The sequence below is a fragment of the Cupressus sempervirens genome, chromosome 3, assembly GCF_028749045.1.
Source record: "Cupressus sempervirens isolate cs-2001-9-10 chromosome 3, ASM2874904v1, whole genome shotgun sequence".
Classification (NCBI taxonomy): Eukaryota; Viridiplantae; Streptophyta; class Pinopsida; order Cupressales; family Cupressaceae; genus Cupressus; species Cupressus sempervirens.
Window position 1 is genome coordinate 892,556,588 of NC_143120.1, and position 18,740 is coordinate 892,575,327.

Genomic DNA, 18,740 nt, shown 5'->3' on the forward strand with positions numbered 1-18,740 from the left:
CCATGTGTGTGTAGATACATAGATAGATAGATAGATATCTGCAATTAAAGTTGATAATCAGAACCTAATTTCAAGATCAATGACTCAATGACACAATCCAATCTATAACATGGATAGGTAGTGCTTTAAACAAGGGTTGTACATAATCAAAGTTGATAATCAAACCCCACTTTCAATATCATTGACTTAAGACACAATCCAATATATAAGATGGATAGGTAGTCCATTTCACAAGGGTTGTATGTAGAAGTTCAAATTATGGCTTTAGTTGAACAGTGCAGACTGTATGAATCTAGTGTTGATCACTGATATTTTACCAATAATATAAGGTTATCTGATTTCTTATCTATACTTGGGTTTAGTGTTCTGGTCTGAATACAAAATGGAACAAGAAGTGATAATACTCAATACTGACATCCAATTGGTAAAGAGAAAACTAACTTATATTCATGCCTTTGAAAGAGGATTTGATCCCTAATAAATACCCATGGGAATCGGTGGGTTGCAAGCCTCCAAAGACACACAACCTCCCTAGAATCAGGTTACTTTACAGAAGATTGTATCTCTCTAATCTAATGATTAATTTTTCATTTAAAAAAATACATCATTGTTTTTATCTTAAATATTCAATTTTAATCTTAATGGCAAAGCATTATTGGGCTATTCATGAACTATGTAATGAAACATTTGAATGAAGACTTGAGTTGTAGCATCTGATTTCATATGCTTATAAGCTCCAGAATCCTATCCACTTCAAAACTCCCTCTGAAGTAGATATTATCTAATGCAACTATCGTGTCTCCCAATGGAGTAATGATTTTGTTTATCCTTTTCACAGAATTAACTATATCAAGGGTGGTGATTGTCAATCCAAAGCCCTGTGACTCCCATGATGACCATAATTGACTTGTATGTGGCCACATAAGATTCATGTAATGTCCCCAATAGGATGGTTACTTGATTTCCTCTGAGATTCGTAACAAATATTTGGATTGTACTTGTGAATGTCATTTTATAAGTTCCCTCTGCATTATAAATAATTCATTTCACATATCCGCTTGTGAAGAGTGTCTAATTAGATTTTATAATCTCTTTCCTTCCACAGCTCCCAAATTCTTTGACAGGTAATTGACTTATTTATATTGTATATGCATATCAATATATTTATAGTGAACGACACACGCACACACACACACATTTATGCTTCATCTCTTTCCAATCCAGACAAGAAGTTACCCCATAATTATTTGTCTTCCCTCCTCATTTTGTAGTCAAATTGACTGTCTTTATACATCTTATACGAAGATGGATAATTTTCTTGGTGATAATAGGCCCCATGCCTCATTGTACATTCCTTTCTTATAACTACTACTTCTGCTATCATTTAGACAATAGCGATAGGAGCCAAATAAATCGTTTGCCTTGGGCTCTAGTATTGCCCTGCTTTCATTACTTCTGTTGTAAGTACCTTCAGTATAAGTGAAGTTCATATTATATTAAATATATATATTGGAATAGCACTCATATATATATATATATATATATATATATATATATATATATATATATATATATATATATAAAATAATAAACTCAGATTTAATCGAACCTGTAATTATCAGGCATCAGTACTAATCTGATGTTACCGGGCATTAAGTCTAATATCTTCGGAGTATTGTATTAAAGATGAGTTAAAGGTGGCACAGGTTGTGTCCACGTAGGGACATGACCCTATGTGACTATAAGCCACATAGAGTCATGTCTCTATGTAGACATGACTAACGAATGGTATAAGGTGAAGAAATGCTGAGGAGAGAAGTAGCACAAAAGCTAATAACATGCTTAGTATCTTCTGCAGTGTATAGTGTCTGCCATACATTACAGTTACAGACAATATCTACTCCAAGTCTATCACAAGGAATTCTTAAGTATATACATTCTGAATTATTATATTGATTTATCTACAACATAATATAAATTATGAACATTAATTCTACAATCAGATTTATCTGAATCTTTTGTATACCTCTATCAGGGATCTTAAAACATTTACATTGTATCAGAGCCCAACTGATAGAGCATCACAGTCAATCCCATTCAGATTTAAATCTAGTAAATTATCTTCAATCTGAAATTATGGTGAATCATGTAAGTTTAGAAGACAGACTTGATGGAGCCTCCAACTTTGCATCATGGAAAATAAAAGAAATGGAATTATAAGGATACATTGAGGAAGATAAGTCTGCCTGAGAATGATCCAGACAAAACAACCTGGAAAAGACATAATAATAAAGCTATGAAGATATTATAGATTCCATCAAAGATCATATTACTCCCATCAATATTAAACCTCAAAACAGCATATGAGTTGTTCACCACTATTAAGAATACACTCAAAATTAATAATACCAGCAGACTGGTAACTTCGAAACCGCAACTACTATACATCAAAACAATGGAGAGTCTATTACATCATAGTTTTAAAGAATTACAGAATTAAAAGATCAACTTGCTATCATCAGAAATCAAGTAGACAATAAAGAGCTATGTTTAATTGCTCTACAAGGTTTACCTTTATCTGGTGAAATCTTTATCCGTGGATTAAGTTGTCGACCTGAACTACCAAATTTTGAGCAACTCAAAAATGAAAGCACTCAAGAGGAGTCGAGACTAATCTCAAGAGGAATTAGTCCACATCAAGAGGGAGAAATTCTAGCACTACAAACTAATGCAAACAATAAAAGATAGAAGGGTCAATTCAAACGAAAAAGAGGAAAGGACTTCAACAAAACATACAAGAAAAGAGATTGGTCTAAAGTACAATGCTTCAAATGTGACAAATTTGGTCACACTCATAAAGTCTGCCCGGAACAAAAGAAAATTCAAGCAGCCCTAGCAGAAGTTACAGATGAAAAAGATGAAAATTTAGCATTCTATTTAGCCCTCTCAAGGGAACTCAACTCCAACAAAAATACATGGATTATAGATAGTGGAGCATCTCGTCAAGTAATAGGCTTTAGAGACAAATTTGAAATTTTTAAAGAATACTCCTCTAAAAAAGTAACTAGAGGGGATAATTCTACATATCTAGTTAAAGGGATTGAATCATGTTCAATACAACTAAAAACATGAATCACTCTTCAACTAAAGAATGTATTGTCTGTACCCGGCATAAAAAAACTTCATCTCAATCTTTGGCCTTGCAGATCAAGGGTATTGAATCACATTCCAAGAAGATAAAGTATTGTCCTAGCCCAAGAACTCCAACTTTAAGAATGCAGTAACCATTGGTTTCAAATATAGAAGTTTGTACAAACTTTGTAACCTTCAAAATCTAGCCCTAAATCATGAAATCTCAAATACTAATGAAATTTGGCATAGAAGACTTGGACATCTTCATTTTCTTGCATTACCATACATAGAAAATGAAAAAATAGTAATTGGGTGACCTAGTTTAAAACCTGATCATTCTAGAACTTGCATAGGATGTGCATTAGGTAAAAATACAAAAGGGTCCTTTCCCAAAAGTGTACATAAATCCAAAGTTGACTTTTACTTACTCACACTGACCTATGTGGTCCAATGTCAGTACCTTCTCTAAACGGATGTCTGTACTATGTAATTTTATAGATGACTTCTCTAGGAGAACTTGGATTTACTTCCCTAAACTTAAGAAATCAAATGAAGTGTTATCCAAATTCAAAGAGTTTAAAGCTCTAGTTGAAAACCAAAATGGAAAGAAAATCAAAACTCTAAGATACAACAATGAGGGTGAATACATTTCGGAAAATTTTAAAGAGTTTTGCATCTCTGTTGGGATTAAGAGGGGGTTTTTTGTACCATATAATCCTCAACAGAATGGAGTTGCAAAAAGGGAAAACAAATCTAATATAGAATCTGCCAAAGCCATGATGCATGACAAAAATCTCCACATCTCATTTTGGGCTGAATCTTCTAACACCTACAGTTTACATCCAAAATAGATGCCCTCATTCAATATTCACAGGAAACAAGCCAGACTTAAGTCATCTAAAAATCTTTGGATGTCCTGTATACATTCATATACCCAAGGAGAAGAGAACTAAACTCTAACCATTAGGAAAGAAAGGCATATTTATAGGATACATTGAATCATCCAAAGGTTACAAGATTTACGTTCTCGGTCAAAGAACTATTGAAATCAGCAAAGATAACAAATTTGAATAAAGCATTGCCTTTAACCGCTCGAAGAATATTGATGAATCATACACAGAACCGACTAGAACATTAGATGAGAATCTCACAATAGAGAATCAAAGTGAAAGTGATTCTGGAAGTCATGCACTTCCAAATTCAAATATAGAAAACACTGAAATCCCTAACAATAAAAAAAGTCACTCTGGTCAAGAAAAATGATAGAAGAAAATCAAGTAGAACCTGATGAAGTATTCAAAGAAATCAAGAGAACAAGGAGTCATTCATGCTATGTTGCACAAATATCTAAACTCATCAAAATAGAACCTGCAAGTGTTGAAGAAGCATTATCATATCAACCTTGGAAAGATGCAATGGTTGCAGAATATCAATCCATACTAAAAAATGATGTATGGGATGTTGTACATAGACCTAAAGATAAATCAATTGTCTCCTCCAAATGGCTATTCAAAATCAAGTATGTGCCAAATGGTAGTATTGAAAAATAGAAAACGAGAATTATAGCTCGTCAATTTTCGCAAAAGGAAAAGATAGACTCTAAAGAAACCTTTGCTCCAATCGCTCGTTACACTTCTGTCAAAATCATCATAGCAGTTGCAGCTTATAAAGGGTGGAAGATACATCAAATGGATGTTAAAACTGCATTTCTAAACAGTGTAATCGAAGGAGAAGTGTACATCGAATAACCAGAAGGATTTGTCACCCATGACAAAATTTCCTATGTATGTAAACAGATGAAAGCACTATATGGTCTTAAACAAGCCCCTAGGGCATGGTACGAAAGAACAAACAATTATCTTTCAAGATAAGGATACTCCAAAAAATGAAGCCGATCCTAACATATATTTCAAAATAGCTGATGGTGATATGATTATTCTTGTATTATATGTTGATGACTTACTAATAACAAGTGAAGAACATCTTATAGCAAAATGCAAACAGGATCTAGCCGCTGAATTCGACATTAAAGATCTATGACTTCTTCACTAATTCCTAGGCCTAGAATTATGGCAAAAGAAGAACTACATCTTTCTTAATCAAGGAAAATACACTGTTGACATTCTGACAAAGTTTGGGATGATGGACTACAAACTCTTATCTACTCCTGTGTAAACAAATCTACACAAACTGAAGAATGATGGATTTGAATCAGAACCCACTAATTCCACTTATTACCGGAAAATTATCAGATCACTGATGTACTTGGTGAACACTCGTCTTGATATTTGTTACGCAACTAATGCCTTAAGCCAATTCATGTGTGATTCAAAGATCCATCTCATGGCAGCCAAGCATATTTTACGATAATTACGTAGTACAATTGAACTAGGTCTCAAGTATGATCAAGTTGAGATTAATCTTCATGGATATTTTGATTCTGACTGGGCCAGCCGCTCTATGGATCGTCAAGGTACTATAGGATGTTGCTTCAGTTTTTTATCAGCAATGATCTCTTGGTCTAGCAGAAAACAATCGCTGGTCGCCTTCAGTTCCACTATTGCAAAATACATAGCCTCTTCCATGAGAGCCAGAGAAGCAATATGGTTAAGAAAATTGCTAGTTGGATTGTTCGAGAAACCCTTGAAGCCAATAGTTGTGCATTGCAAGAATCAAAGCTGCATCAAGTTATCTATGAATCCAGTTTTCTAGAATCGATCAAAGCATATTGAAATCCCTTACCATTGTGTCAAAGATATGGTAGATCATGATGTACTCAAGCTAGAATACATAAGCACAAATGAACAAACAACTGATATACTCACTAAATCTCTATCAAAATCTAAATTGGAGTATTTAAGAGGTAAACTGGGGTTGGTTCAACTATGATTGTAACTACTGAAATCAAATTTCAGTTTTTCTAACATATATGTATATACATATAAATTCTTGATGAAAAATGTTGCTATCTTATAGCTGCATGTGGTATGTCATGAAAGGTGACGATTTTTCATTAACATATATAAATAGAAGTTAACCATTATAAGGTGACAATCTTATAAATGGTAGACCTGTTGTCGTGACAGAGTTAAATTGTTGTTCAGAGAACCGGAAGTCATGATAACGAACATATTACAATCAATCTTCATTAAGTTGTTCTCCCGGAGTGCCGGAGATCATAATACTTGTCATGATAAAGTTCATAACATTGTGATTTTTGTTATCTAATAGACTACATTGAGTAGTTGTCCCGGAGTGCCAAGAAATCAGATAACCTATTCTCTTAGTAGGTATCAATGAAGTTGATACCAGTGCACATATCAAGAGACTATGAGAAACCTTGATGACTCACTTCTCCCTCGATAAGAGGGAGTGTTTAAAAGTAGCTTCAATAGAAGTGAAGTTCATATTATATTAAATATATGTATTGGAAAAGCAGTCATATATATATATATATATAATCTTCATTTTATATTTCTGATATATATATATATATATACACAGACACAATAATAAACTCAGATTTAATCGAACCTCTAATTATCAGGCATCAATACTAATCTGATGTTACTGGGCATTAAGTCTAATATCGTCGGAAGTGTTATATTAAAGATGAGTTAAAAGTGGCATGGGTTGTGTCCACGTAGGGACATGACCCTACATGGTTATAAGCCACGTAGAATCAAGTCTCTACGTAGACATGACTCTAACAAAAGGTATAAAGTGTGAAACGCTGAGGAGAGAAGTAGCACAAAAGCTAATAACATGCTTAGTATCTTCTGCAGTGTAGAGTGTCTGCCATACATAACAGTTACAGACAATATCTACTCCAAGTCTATCACAAGGAATTCTGAAGTATATACAGACTGATTTATTATATTGATTTATCTACAACATAATATAAATTCAGAACATTAATTCTACAATCAGATTATATCTGAATCTTTGTATCCCTCTATCAGGGATCTTAAAACATTTACAACTTCCAGCAGTGATATGTGATTTGAAAGGATTTCTAATTTGATGATGTGATGATATCTATCTTTGATTTCCTTCTTAATTCCATATATCAAGATAATTCTAAATTCTAATCAGAAGTTGTGATGGTCTTTTGGAATTATCGAGTACATTTCTTTGATACTTGTTGTTCCTCATTATCTGGGTGCCAGCTATAGAACAATGCAATAGACTTGGAATTCAGTAAAGCCATCATTTTAGAACCTATGTTTTTTGGCAGACTCATGCAAGCTCGGATTAAGGTTTTGTCAGCATCATTTGATATAATCCCTTGCAGGTTGACCAATAACAACACCTGCTTTGCATATGTCAATTCGCTTTAATTATATTTTATAAATGTCAATCATCCAAACCCAATGATTCTTCCTTTAGTTTTGCCAACAGTCTCTGTATATCCTGTTTGAATGGAATTGGTATATTTTCTTTAATCTGCTGTGAATGAGATCACTCTGCTCCATTTATAATCAATAAAGCATATGAATTTATTTATCTCCATACTAATGATTGCTACCTTATAACTTCCCGTGGAAGTCATCGTTTCCTCCTTTTGGTGTTATTCTTTTCGTCTACCTAATTCTTTCTCCACTCTCTGCCCATCTTCCTTCTTTGTTCAATGCTGCCCTTGAGATGATTATTGATCCCCTTTAATAACGTAGGGTGGGGAGTGACTCGATGTAAACTCTTTATTTGCACCTTTTACCTAATTTGATTTTATCCTAACCAATAGCTTAAGCCGATTTTACACAGTGGTGCTTAAGGATTGTAAATGATTTCAATTCCTTATAAACTGAGATTCCCATATGGGTGAATGAAAAACTCAAGGAATTATGGTGACTAGATAGAACGAAATCTTTCTGCACCAACCATTATCTTCATTTATTGCCAGGAATGGATAGCTGTCAGGTTATTAAGGGATTGCATGATTGAACGTAAGCAGTAGATATAACTCTGTGGGATCATCAATTTGTTTTGTGATGTCTCTTTCAACTTCTGTATTGAATTATGTTCATCCACAGTCCCCTCTCAAAGACTACTTATTATTTTCTATATTTGCATTATTCAGTTAAGAAAAACGCCAGAGCAATTGATGTATTCCTTAGAATTGGTCAGATAGTCCTTTCTCTCCCAGATGAATTGATTATAGCATTCCTGAAGATTACAAAGCTGAGTTCTCATTGTATGGTGGTAACTAAATCGATTATACTTGCTGCCTATTATTTTATGAACTATTGCCATTTCATAACTTTCAAGTCTTCTTAGGAATACATTTTAAGGCATTACATATTTATCCTTTTAGAGGAAGCATTGTATTATTTGAGTGGGAGTAATATTAAATTTCAGCGTTTTCCTTTTGATCTTTTGTTTATTATTTCTAATTATTATGTTGATATATTTATTATGGTTATTATATGAATTATATATTGAAACATACATATGGTATATATATTATAATCAATTCTCTCAATAATATTGTTAACAATACAATGACATATTCATTATTTACTTAAATATAATTTTTTATCATTATATTTACTGTAACGCCCAACCAGGGACCCCAAGAGAAATTAACCTATAATGTCACTAAGTTTGATAAACATTTCTTTTTTAAGATTCATAGAATAACCACAAGTACAAAAACACATGAAAGAATATACAAGTACATATAAGATGTCACATGGCATAACCCCAATGAATACTCATCCTCGTTGAATTTCATTGATCTCTTCAAATGTACTAACAATTGCCATTGTATTGATTGTGTTCCAAATGTAAATGAAGGCTTATAAATATGAAAGGAGGAGACATGTCTCTATGGTTGAACAACACTAATTAACATCTTAATATAATAGTAATATAAATAATCATATATGTAACTCATCTTAAGCATATATGTAATATTAATATGTTAACCATATATGGAATATATAATTATATAATAATGTATAATGTATGATATAAATATATAATATATATTATATTACATATATAATATATTTTATATGTATTAGATATTTATCTTAAAGGTTATTTACCATAAATAAGGTATCTCATATCAAAATCAATCCGACAGAAGCTACAACCTTAACACTCCCTCTTAGCTAGGGAGGATTTATAGAACACATTCTACTCTAAAGAATATAAAGAGATATCATCTCAATATGATATTCAATTCGCTGAGGCTAAATTTCTCACCTTTTATAACACACAATTGAAGCAATTTCCATAACTTTAAAACCCCACCTTAAGTGTGGTCTATGGTAGTAACTATGTCATAGTGTCTGACAAGATCTGGCCCAAAGAACCATAACAAGTTGGTTATCATGGTGTCCGACAAAATCCAGCCCAAAGAACCATGATAATGGGTCTGCCATTTATAAGAACACCACCTTACAATTGTTACCTTTTGTTTGTTCGTTATCATGACTTCCAGCACTCTAGGATAGCAACTTAATGAAGTTTGTCATGATAACAGGTCTATCATTTATAAGATCGGCACCTTATAATGGTTACCTTTTATTTATAAATGTCAATGAAACATCGTCACCTTTCATAACATATGTGAAATAGTAACCACCATGAACCACGTAAGAGGGTGGTGCAAAGGCTTTCACCTCAATTCTCTCTCATAGAGAAGAATGCATTACAAGGAATTTCAATTAGAAATTCTCCTCATAGAGAAGATATCATTCACAAAGGATTGCACCTCAAAAAAATTCCCTCCAAACAATGATCCTAGGAAGTCAGGTCTAGTAGTTACTCCCTTAGAGGCTCTCTTCCCCCAAGGATTCTTGTCAAACTTGCTATGAATCTGATATCAATTTCTTGATTTTCTGGTGATAAGTCATCACTTCCTCATGATATACATAGAAGTAGGCCTATCAAAATCATCCAGTCACACACATGTATTTATGGACTCCCTCTGAATATCAATCTTCTATGCTCTTGCGTTGCCTTAGAAGAAGTGTTATACTTCCTCTTAATATAGAAAGATCTCATAATCTCAATCATCAAAGATGTTTGCTTCAAAAGCATCACTTTATCCATCTCAATCTTTAAGGTCTTTGGAGTTACTATCATTATGAATATGCACAATATTTGATAGCATGTGTAAAGTACCAACCTTATTTTCCCGCAAGAATATCCTTAAATATAAAGGAAAAGATCAAAGCAAATAACCCTTATAGTATGTGTAGAATTACAAATAAGATAGACTACAAAGAGTAGATAAACGTAAAAGATAAGAATACTTATCTGTACATGAAGATTCAAAAATTGTTTTTCTAGATTAATTGAGAATGGAACATCTCCCCTCTAACTGAAGTTCAAGTGGGAATGGAACAAATACTATTATTCCACCCAAAATGTAAAATTTCTACTCATTGTTTGAACAATTTTGTACCAAATACGACAACTCCTTTCTAAGTTCCAACTTGCTCTTTTCGTCCATTTAAGGTCCAAACATTCATTTAGCTTAGCAATAGAAGTGAGCATGTCCTTCCATTGTCTCAAACTCATCCACAATATGCCAATATCTTGATTGAGTATGATTGTGCCACATATATGAATCTACAACTCATACGTCAAGTTTCATTCATCAAAGAGAGACTCGTAGATGGTTCAAATGAATTCTTAAAAGCTTCATTAATGTCACACAACAACTCAAATTTCCCTTGTTCATAAAAAGGTATTTGTTTGATCTTTGACTAAACTTGTATTATTCACATCCTGCAATCTGTGTATTTCAAATTTATATCATTAGTGAATCTAGCACAACGTGGTTTACTCGCTTTGAATTAATATGATCAAGATCACCAAAGGTTGACTGAATGGTATCCTCTATATGCTCCTTCATACGAAGGTGTCAATCTCCCTTTGAAAATTAATTTTCTAAGCTTCTTATCCGAACTTACCTTTAACGAAGTGTCGGACTCCCTCTAAATATGGAATCAATCTCCGTTTTATTGCAATAACATTCTGAGAAAAGATCAAGGGAAATAGCTCTTACGTGTTAATAATAAAAATAAGAGATTAACTACAAAAAGTAAATGTAGGTAGTTCTCAATACTTATCTCATTAGTCTTATTTGTAGTTTCTTCAAGCAACTCCTCACTACTCAAATTATATTATTGAGTTAATTCACCTATCCATATAGTATTCCCTTTCATTCCTTCAACCTTGCATGATGCCTCTTACCTTTTTTCAGATTATTATAAATTTTCCCTAATGACTTTTCCTTGTGGTGAATTGTGGTAACAATTAGAGTTGCTCCATTTCTCTATAGATACGTATACCTATGTGGCATCTCCATCTTTCTCTTAAAGTTGACCATATTCAATGCTTATCAACCCTTAATCTTCACCTTGTATATTACAAAATAGCTAATATAATGATCTTTATTACATAGACCGAGTCCTCCCTTGCATCTTCATACTAGAGTGGTTTTATCTCCCGATGTATTTTGGTACACTATATCTGATGCACAGTGTTGACCGAATCCCACACATTATATATGTTGTATGATATTCAATTGTCCTTTACTAGCTAAGCTCCTTGTATTAGTCCTTCAAAGAGATAATGAGCTTTTAAAAAATAGTTCTTCTTGAATTCCTTGTTTCACCAATGACTCGGATTGATGCTAAGATCCCACTACTTCCCTAATCTATGGATTCAATGATGACTTGGACTTTTCTTATTACATATTCTCCTTAATGTCTATTTTCACAGTTCTCGCAAGGCAATGTGAGCTCATCCATCCTCACCAATATTTCCTCTACCATAAGAAAATCTATGCTCACCGACCTCTGAAGGATTACACAACTCACAAAACGTATTTATGCATCCATTGCTCGAAAACATTCTACTATACAAAGTATTGGTTGTGTCCTCTTATTCGCATTGTTCTCTCTACATATATGTCGGTTTGGGCTGTCATAGTCGCTTCGTACAGAATTTCTCCTTTCTTCCTCAATTTTCCTGCATGCTTACTCCAATCCCATTTCTTTTCCATTTTCTACAGTCCCTTATGCCCATCATTCCACTCTTTGTCTTGCCCATGTTATCTTCAATCACTAGGCTCACCCAATTTATGGGCGTCCAAGCCTGCCCAGTTGAGCAAGGTTACTAATGACACGAAGGAAAATTAGCATACACCAAGAATGAATCCAAAGAAGATTTGTTTGAACCATAGACAATAGGACAACAAAATAAAAGCTATAGAACCGTGACAAGAGAGAGCTCAAGCAAGGTGCCCAATCAATCGAGGACTAGAGCAACAAGTAGAATAATGATGAAAAAAAAAAAGCCAACCATTTTCTTGTACTATCTCAATTGTACCATGATCTCATGTTCGTGGGTCTCGCAACCACTATGTTGAAAGATAGACTTCGCTTGGGTAGGAGCATTCTCAATAGAAAATTCTTCGATTGGATAGCTTCAAGTTGAAGATCCTCTGACACCATTCATTGGCAAGAAGATTCAGAAGATCCACTGGCATAATACATTACCAGCAGCTTATTACAACATGGTAATACAAACAAAAAGGTTGTCTTTGATATGGGACTTCGCAATTACGTGATAGAGTCACATTTGAAGGTGGCCATGGGAGTCTCATAATATTCACCATGCTCACTCATATATAGAATGGAACATTACTCAATTTCATCTCCTCCATTGTAGGTAAGCAATATAATTCAAGCTCTAGATTTATTCTTATGTTTTTCAGGTGTGATATTATGTGTCAAGAAACCTAGCAACTCCACATTTGAAACAAAAACACCACCAACTCGCACAAAATTGAATGCAAAAATATGAAAGCTTCGATAGTTGTTACTGCTCTTTATAAAATGTATTTTAACATTTTCTTACATTTGCAGCAACCTGACTCTAATACCATGCTGAATTTCATTGATCTTTGCAAATGTACTAACAATTGCCACTATATTGATTGTGTTCCAAATGCAAATGAAGGCTTATAAATATGAGAGGAGACATGTCTCATGAAGAGACATGTACATATTAATATAATAGTAATATAAATAACCATATATGTAACTCATCTTTAGCATATATGTAATATTAATATGTTAACCATATATGTAATTTATTATTATATAATAATATATTATATATATTATATATATTATATTAAATATATTATATATATATATATATATATATATATATATATATATATATATATATATATATATATATATATATATATATATATATATATAAGATATTTATCTTAAAGGTTATTTACCATCAATAAGGTATCTCATGTCAAAATCAATCTGACAAAAGCTACAACCTTAACAATCCTTTGCACATGTCGTAGGGTATGAAATGCTAAAAGAATATGCATCATGATAAGATACAATATCCCATAGGATCTCAAATAAACAAAGTACAATATACTAGAATATGACTATAGAACATAATCACAAGACAAAAAGAATAGAACAACTGCACAAGGTACATCCAACATCGGCACCCAGCTGTCAGATCTCAATGGTATAAGAAACACTACCACCCGACCTCGTGGAACCTAAATGGCCCACTCCCACCATGCTAAGAAGATAATCCCAAGTTCCAAACAGATAACAATCCAAAAGTCATAACAAGAATCTAGGTCAAGGAATCCTGATAGCAATCTATCTCAAAGGTGCCAAGTAAACAAGTAAAATCTAATCCTAGAGGCAACAAAGACACATAGGAAACCTGACATGCATGTGGGCAAGTGTTATCACATGAGTCAACTCTAAGGTTACTCTGGTAGTCTCTCTGGACTTCAGTCCCCTAGTGACTCTATGCGGCATCAGTATTCTTTCTTACAGACAAGGCATACTAACAAGGCAAGGTCACAACTAAGCATCTGCTTTACTACCATCCTAGCCTGTATGAGCACTCGAGGCATGAGCGAGGCAACACACTAACTCTTAAATTCATTTTAACCCCATTAATGAAATGTTATCACTTATTAATTAGCTTACAATGGGTTATCCAGGCAACCTCTTTAGGGCTCTAGCCTCCATCCCAAGCCACTTCCCAACATACACATAGATAACCTACCGTAAGCTCATAAAAGTATATCTCATAAAATCACAATATTCACCTCAGTACTATACAAGCAATTGGAAATCACCAATAGATAAATGATTGAAAACCTCATAGGTTAGACAAGGAAAATCACAATACATGAGCTTTAATAATAGAACTAGTTCACACCACAGAAACACATGAATGCATCACATTGGTTGGGAATGAACTAATCGTGTCTAAACAACACCACATTACAACATCATGAAACATTCACTTTCGAAGTCTCTGGTGAACATGACTAACTGGTCAAAATACTTGGTTTCCCCAAACTCATCACAACATATAACACATAACCTCCACAAGTATAAAAAGCAAGTGTAGTTAATCAGCCATTTTAGTTTTCGATATAATCTCATAAAAACCAATTTTCATGTTTTCATTTTTTAAATTATCCCAGCTGATAAAGGTTTCCAAGTTTCATGTTAATATCATAAATGTGCCTATGTCTCCAAATGACTACGTGTTTAAAAGAGTACGATGATAACCACATGGTAACAAGATAATTGTCCAATAGTTTACATCCAATTTCCATCCAATAGCACTTTTCAAGGATACAATTATAAGAATGAAATGTATTGATTACATTTAATGAATATATAATTTCGTGACAACATCAGATGTAATATCATTAAATTACAAGTGAAATTTAATTCAATTCAATTTAAGCATATTTCAAACTATAATTAAATTTAAATATAACTAAATCTCATTTAATATTAAATTTAGAACTATATAGTAAAGTTCCTAATAAACAAATTAAAAGAAAACTAATTATTAAACAATAATAATTTAAACACTAATGTTTTTTTGTTTTCATTTTATTGTATTTATTTATTTATTATTTTTATCTTCTTTTTTAAAGAAACAAAATATTAAAATAAAACTTTACCAGCCTTATTTATTGTATTTAAGGCAAACGTTGTTGCCTTGGGCAGCACGCTGCTGCCTTTGGCTGTCGCAGCCTGCTCTTGGCAGTCACGTACGGCCAAGTTGCAAGCGTTGCGGGTGCAGTCCCGTACGGCAAAGCCGCAGGTGTTCAGGGGTGGAGGGTAATGGCCCGCCTCCCAATGTAGATCAAAAATATATATATTATTAAAAAAATTAATATCATTTGTTAAATAGCATCAAAAAAACAATGAAGATAACAATTTACAACAGCAAATTATTATTTTCTGTGTTAAGTTTTTAATTGTGTGTGTGTGTATATATATATAGAATCTGGTCCAATAACCTGATGGGGTAAATAATTTCAAGCAAGCAAATTTGTTCCATTCAATTCTGGATTTCATTTTCAAAACTTAGCTTCTTCATTTTTTGTTTTCTAAAATCAAATCTTCTAATGAGGGTTTCAAATTGTAATCTTCACAAAAATTTTCCAATCAAGAACAATCTATTTTCGAACAAAGGTTTCAATTCAAAATACAATTTATTTATTTTATAAGCATAAATTGTTATAATAGGCACAAAGAAGATAGAGGTTGTTCAAGAGATTAACTATAATGAATTCTACAAGATTCCTACCTCGATCTGATGCTACAATCTGACAAAAGCTCACTGATTGCCAAAAATTCCCATCTCCCAGATCCTTCAAAAATATCTTGTCTTTCAATCTTAGAAAATTGCTCCTCCAAAACCTCTGTGTAGAAATGAGCTTTAATCTCTTAATAAAGAGTTTAACTAGTCCCACAGCTTCCGGTTTTCGAACATGCAAAGGCCTCTCATTAAAAAAAAAATATCCACTTTAATTTATTTAATTACCTGGAGCACGATTTTTGCCTTTAATTAGAATAAACTTTATTTAAACTATTCCTACTTTGCTTTTATATAAGAAAGACATTTTTACTTTTAGAAAACATATTTATTAATTTAAATAATAATAATATTTAAAGTCCATTATTTAAATGCAACTTCTAAATTTAGTATTATTAAACTAAATAAATATAGTTGCGCATAAATTAGTCTTTTTAATTAAATCTTTAAATTTATTTCTTCCATTTAATTAATTTCTCAATTAATTAAATATAATTAAAATTTGATTTTTCTTTATTAAAATTTCATTTAATTAAATCATTTAATAATATCTTTGGTTGATTTAATTTTATTTGAAAATTACAGCAGACCTACAAACTCAACAAGAAAACTCATCTAAAAGACAAAGTACGAACCAAACTCAAAGGCTAAAAATCTCAAAGTCGCGTCAGTTTGACGAATTTAGAAAGGTACATAAATCAGATACTTGTCCTATATTTTAGGACAATTGGCTCAAGTTTAGGATTTGGATTTGAGAACTATCACCCCTCTTTTACCATTGAGATACTGTGATAGGGCATGCTCATCCTAGCAACCCAGGGAACTCGATGCCTGGTACCTGCAATCTGCATAAAATTAGAACATGTACATATGCATATAGATCTAAACTAAGCAAGCAATGGCAAGGAGTGGTACATCGTGTAGATCTTGACTAGCAGGTGACTACAACTCCCTCTCTCAACCACATCAAATACGTGAAAAATAAAGTAAAACATACATGTACGCCATTCACATGCAAGTATGGGGTAAGTAACCATAAAACCTCATATAAATCATCTGTATAATTGTCATTATGAAAGCAACTGAAATCACTATATGAAATATGCAAAACATCATTATCAAAAGAATAACCAAGAACACATCAAATATATGAGTATAACGTATCTTATCAAATATATATTCTAAATACATAAATAGTATCAACCGAATCAAGTAACCAAGAACCACTAAACCACATCACATAACTATGACAGCTGGACTAAAACAATTCGGCAATATAACATAAAAGCAAACTAGGGGTAGGCACTACATTTATAATAATTTATAATTAAAGTATTAAGATATCACATTGATTTACTATAATATAATATTAAGATATTTATAACAATAATATAATATTATATTATAATATTTCTTGATTATGTTATTAATTGTAATATTAATTATAAATTATAATCAATTCGAACATTATAATTTATTAGAAAATTCTAATATGGAAGAGACATTACACCTCAACACTTCGTTCCAATGAAATTATATTGCAAATATTCATATTACTTTTTCCCAGTAGGCGGAAATATATATTGAATAATATGTGAATTTTACAAAAGGAGGCAGCTACAATATTGGTGATTCTAACAATATGTGAGCTCGTTAATACTTTTGTTAGCATATCTTGAATGATGGGCATGAATCCCACCACATGACACTCATCATTCTAATATTATTATAATATAATTATTTATTTATATATTATACTTAAATTATTTATTTGCTAATTCTTTATTATTTATTTTATATTTTAATATTAGTATTTTTTAATATATATTTAATAAAACATTATATTGTATTATAATATTGAAATATTCGTATATTATTATACTATGCTATGTATTATGTTGTTTCATTATTATAATTAGTTAATTTAATAAATTATATTTTATTATTATTTATCCATTTACTTTTATTATTTATTGTTAAATATTATTTTACAAAGGGGACATTCAAGGTTATCTGATATGATCCAACAGAGTGTCGCATAAACAATGCGAGGAATTTGGCCTTACAAATGCATTGCAAGATTACATTCCATCACACATATCTTTGCTCCAGGTTCAACCACCACCAACTTCAGCAACAAAGGAACCACGGGTATTGGTGACCTGATTTTCTGGAAGACACAAATTGGCACCATCCTTCCAACCATTGAATGATTCTGTTTGATAAATTGTTTCAGTCATGAGAAATCACATATCAGAAACTGAACATTGTTTCCCAAGGATATGCCAACCTTTCAAACCACTGCATTGGTGTTTGGCAGTCTGCACGCATTCATGTGAGTATAGATAGAGAGACACGCACATACACCTATGTAAATACTAAATAATCTTATATAGACATATTCCCACACTCAAACTAAATGAAATTGCCATTATAAATTTTATAGGTTCCCAAAAAAAAATCTCATATTTTTCAAGGAAATCAGTTATGAAACTTATGAAAAAATTGCATCTTAAAACTCTGAAACAATATCGTTTGCATTCGGAATATTGAAATGGATGAAAGTTCTTGAGCATTTTGTTCAGCATCTGTAGTCAAAGAATTATACATCTAGAAAAGACTTTGATAAATTATTGAGGTAAAGAAATGCACATAATGCAGGAAAAGTCACCTCGATGGAAAACTTCGTACTCCCTCCAAATTATGCCTTCTTTGTACCCAAACAGGTTCTGTGAGTTGCTCTGGGCTGGATAGTCATAAGAGATTCTATCAATATAACATTGACAAATGAAAGAGCAAACATTGAACTAAAGCAGATGTATCAGTACAACATTCATGGAAAAGTTACAATCAGCTTTATGTGCAATGGAAGCTAATAAAACATCTGAATAAGAAGAAAGTGGAATAAGACTAGCATTGACATGATGCAGTGCATAATACACAACAAATTCATGACATTT

General features: G+C 32.3%; 1 protein-coding gene across 4 annotated transcripts in view; it reads right to left on the bottom strand.

Moving 5' to 3' along the window:
* LOC149569670 (putative serine/threonine-protein kinase SIS8) overlaps nucleotides 1-18,740 on the bottom strand; it is a 311,948-nt gene that overhangs the window by 148,289 nt on the left and 144,919 nt on the right. For all 4 annotated transcript variants that reach the window (XR_016362787.1, XM_089822389.1, XM_089822391.1 and 1 more), the window contains exon 7: nucleotides 18,452-18,526. Coding sequence is in view for 3 of the 4 variants with exons in the window: in XM_089822389.1 (XP_089678515.1) it covers nucleotides 18,452-18,526 (75 nt within the window). In the remaining variant the exon portion in view is untranslated. The remainder of the gene's footprint in view (nucleotides 1-18,451; nucleotides 18,527-18,740) is intronic.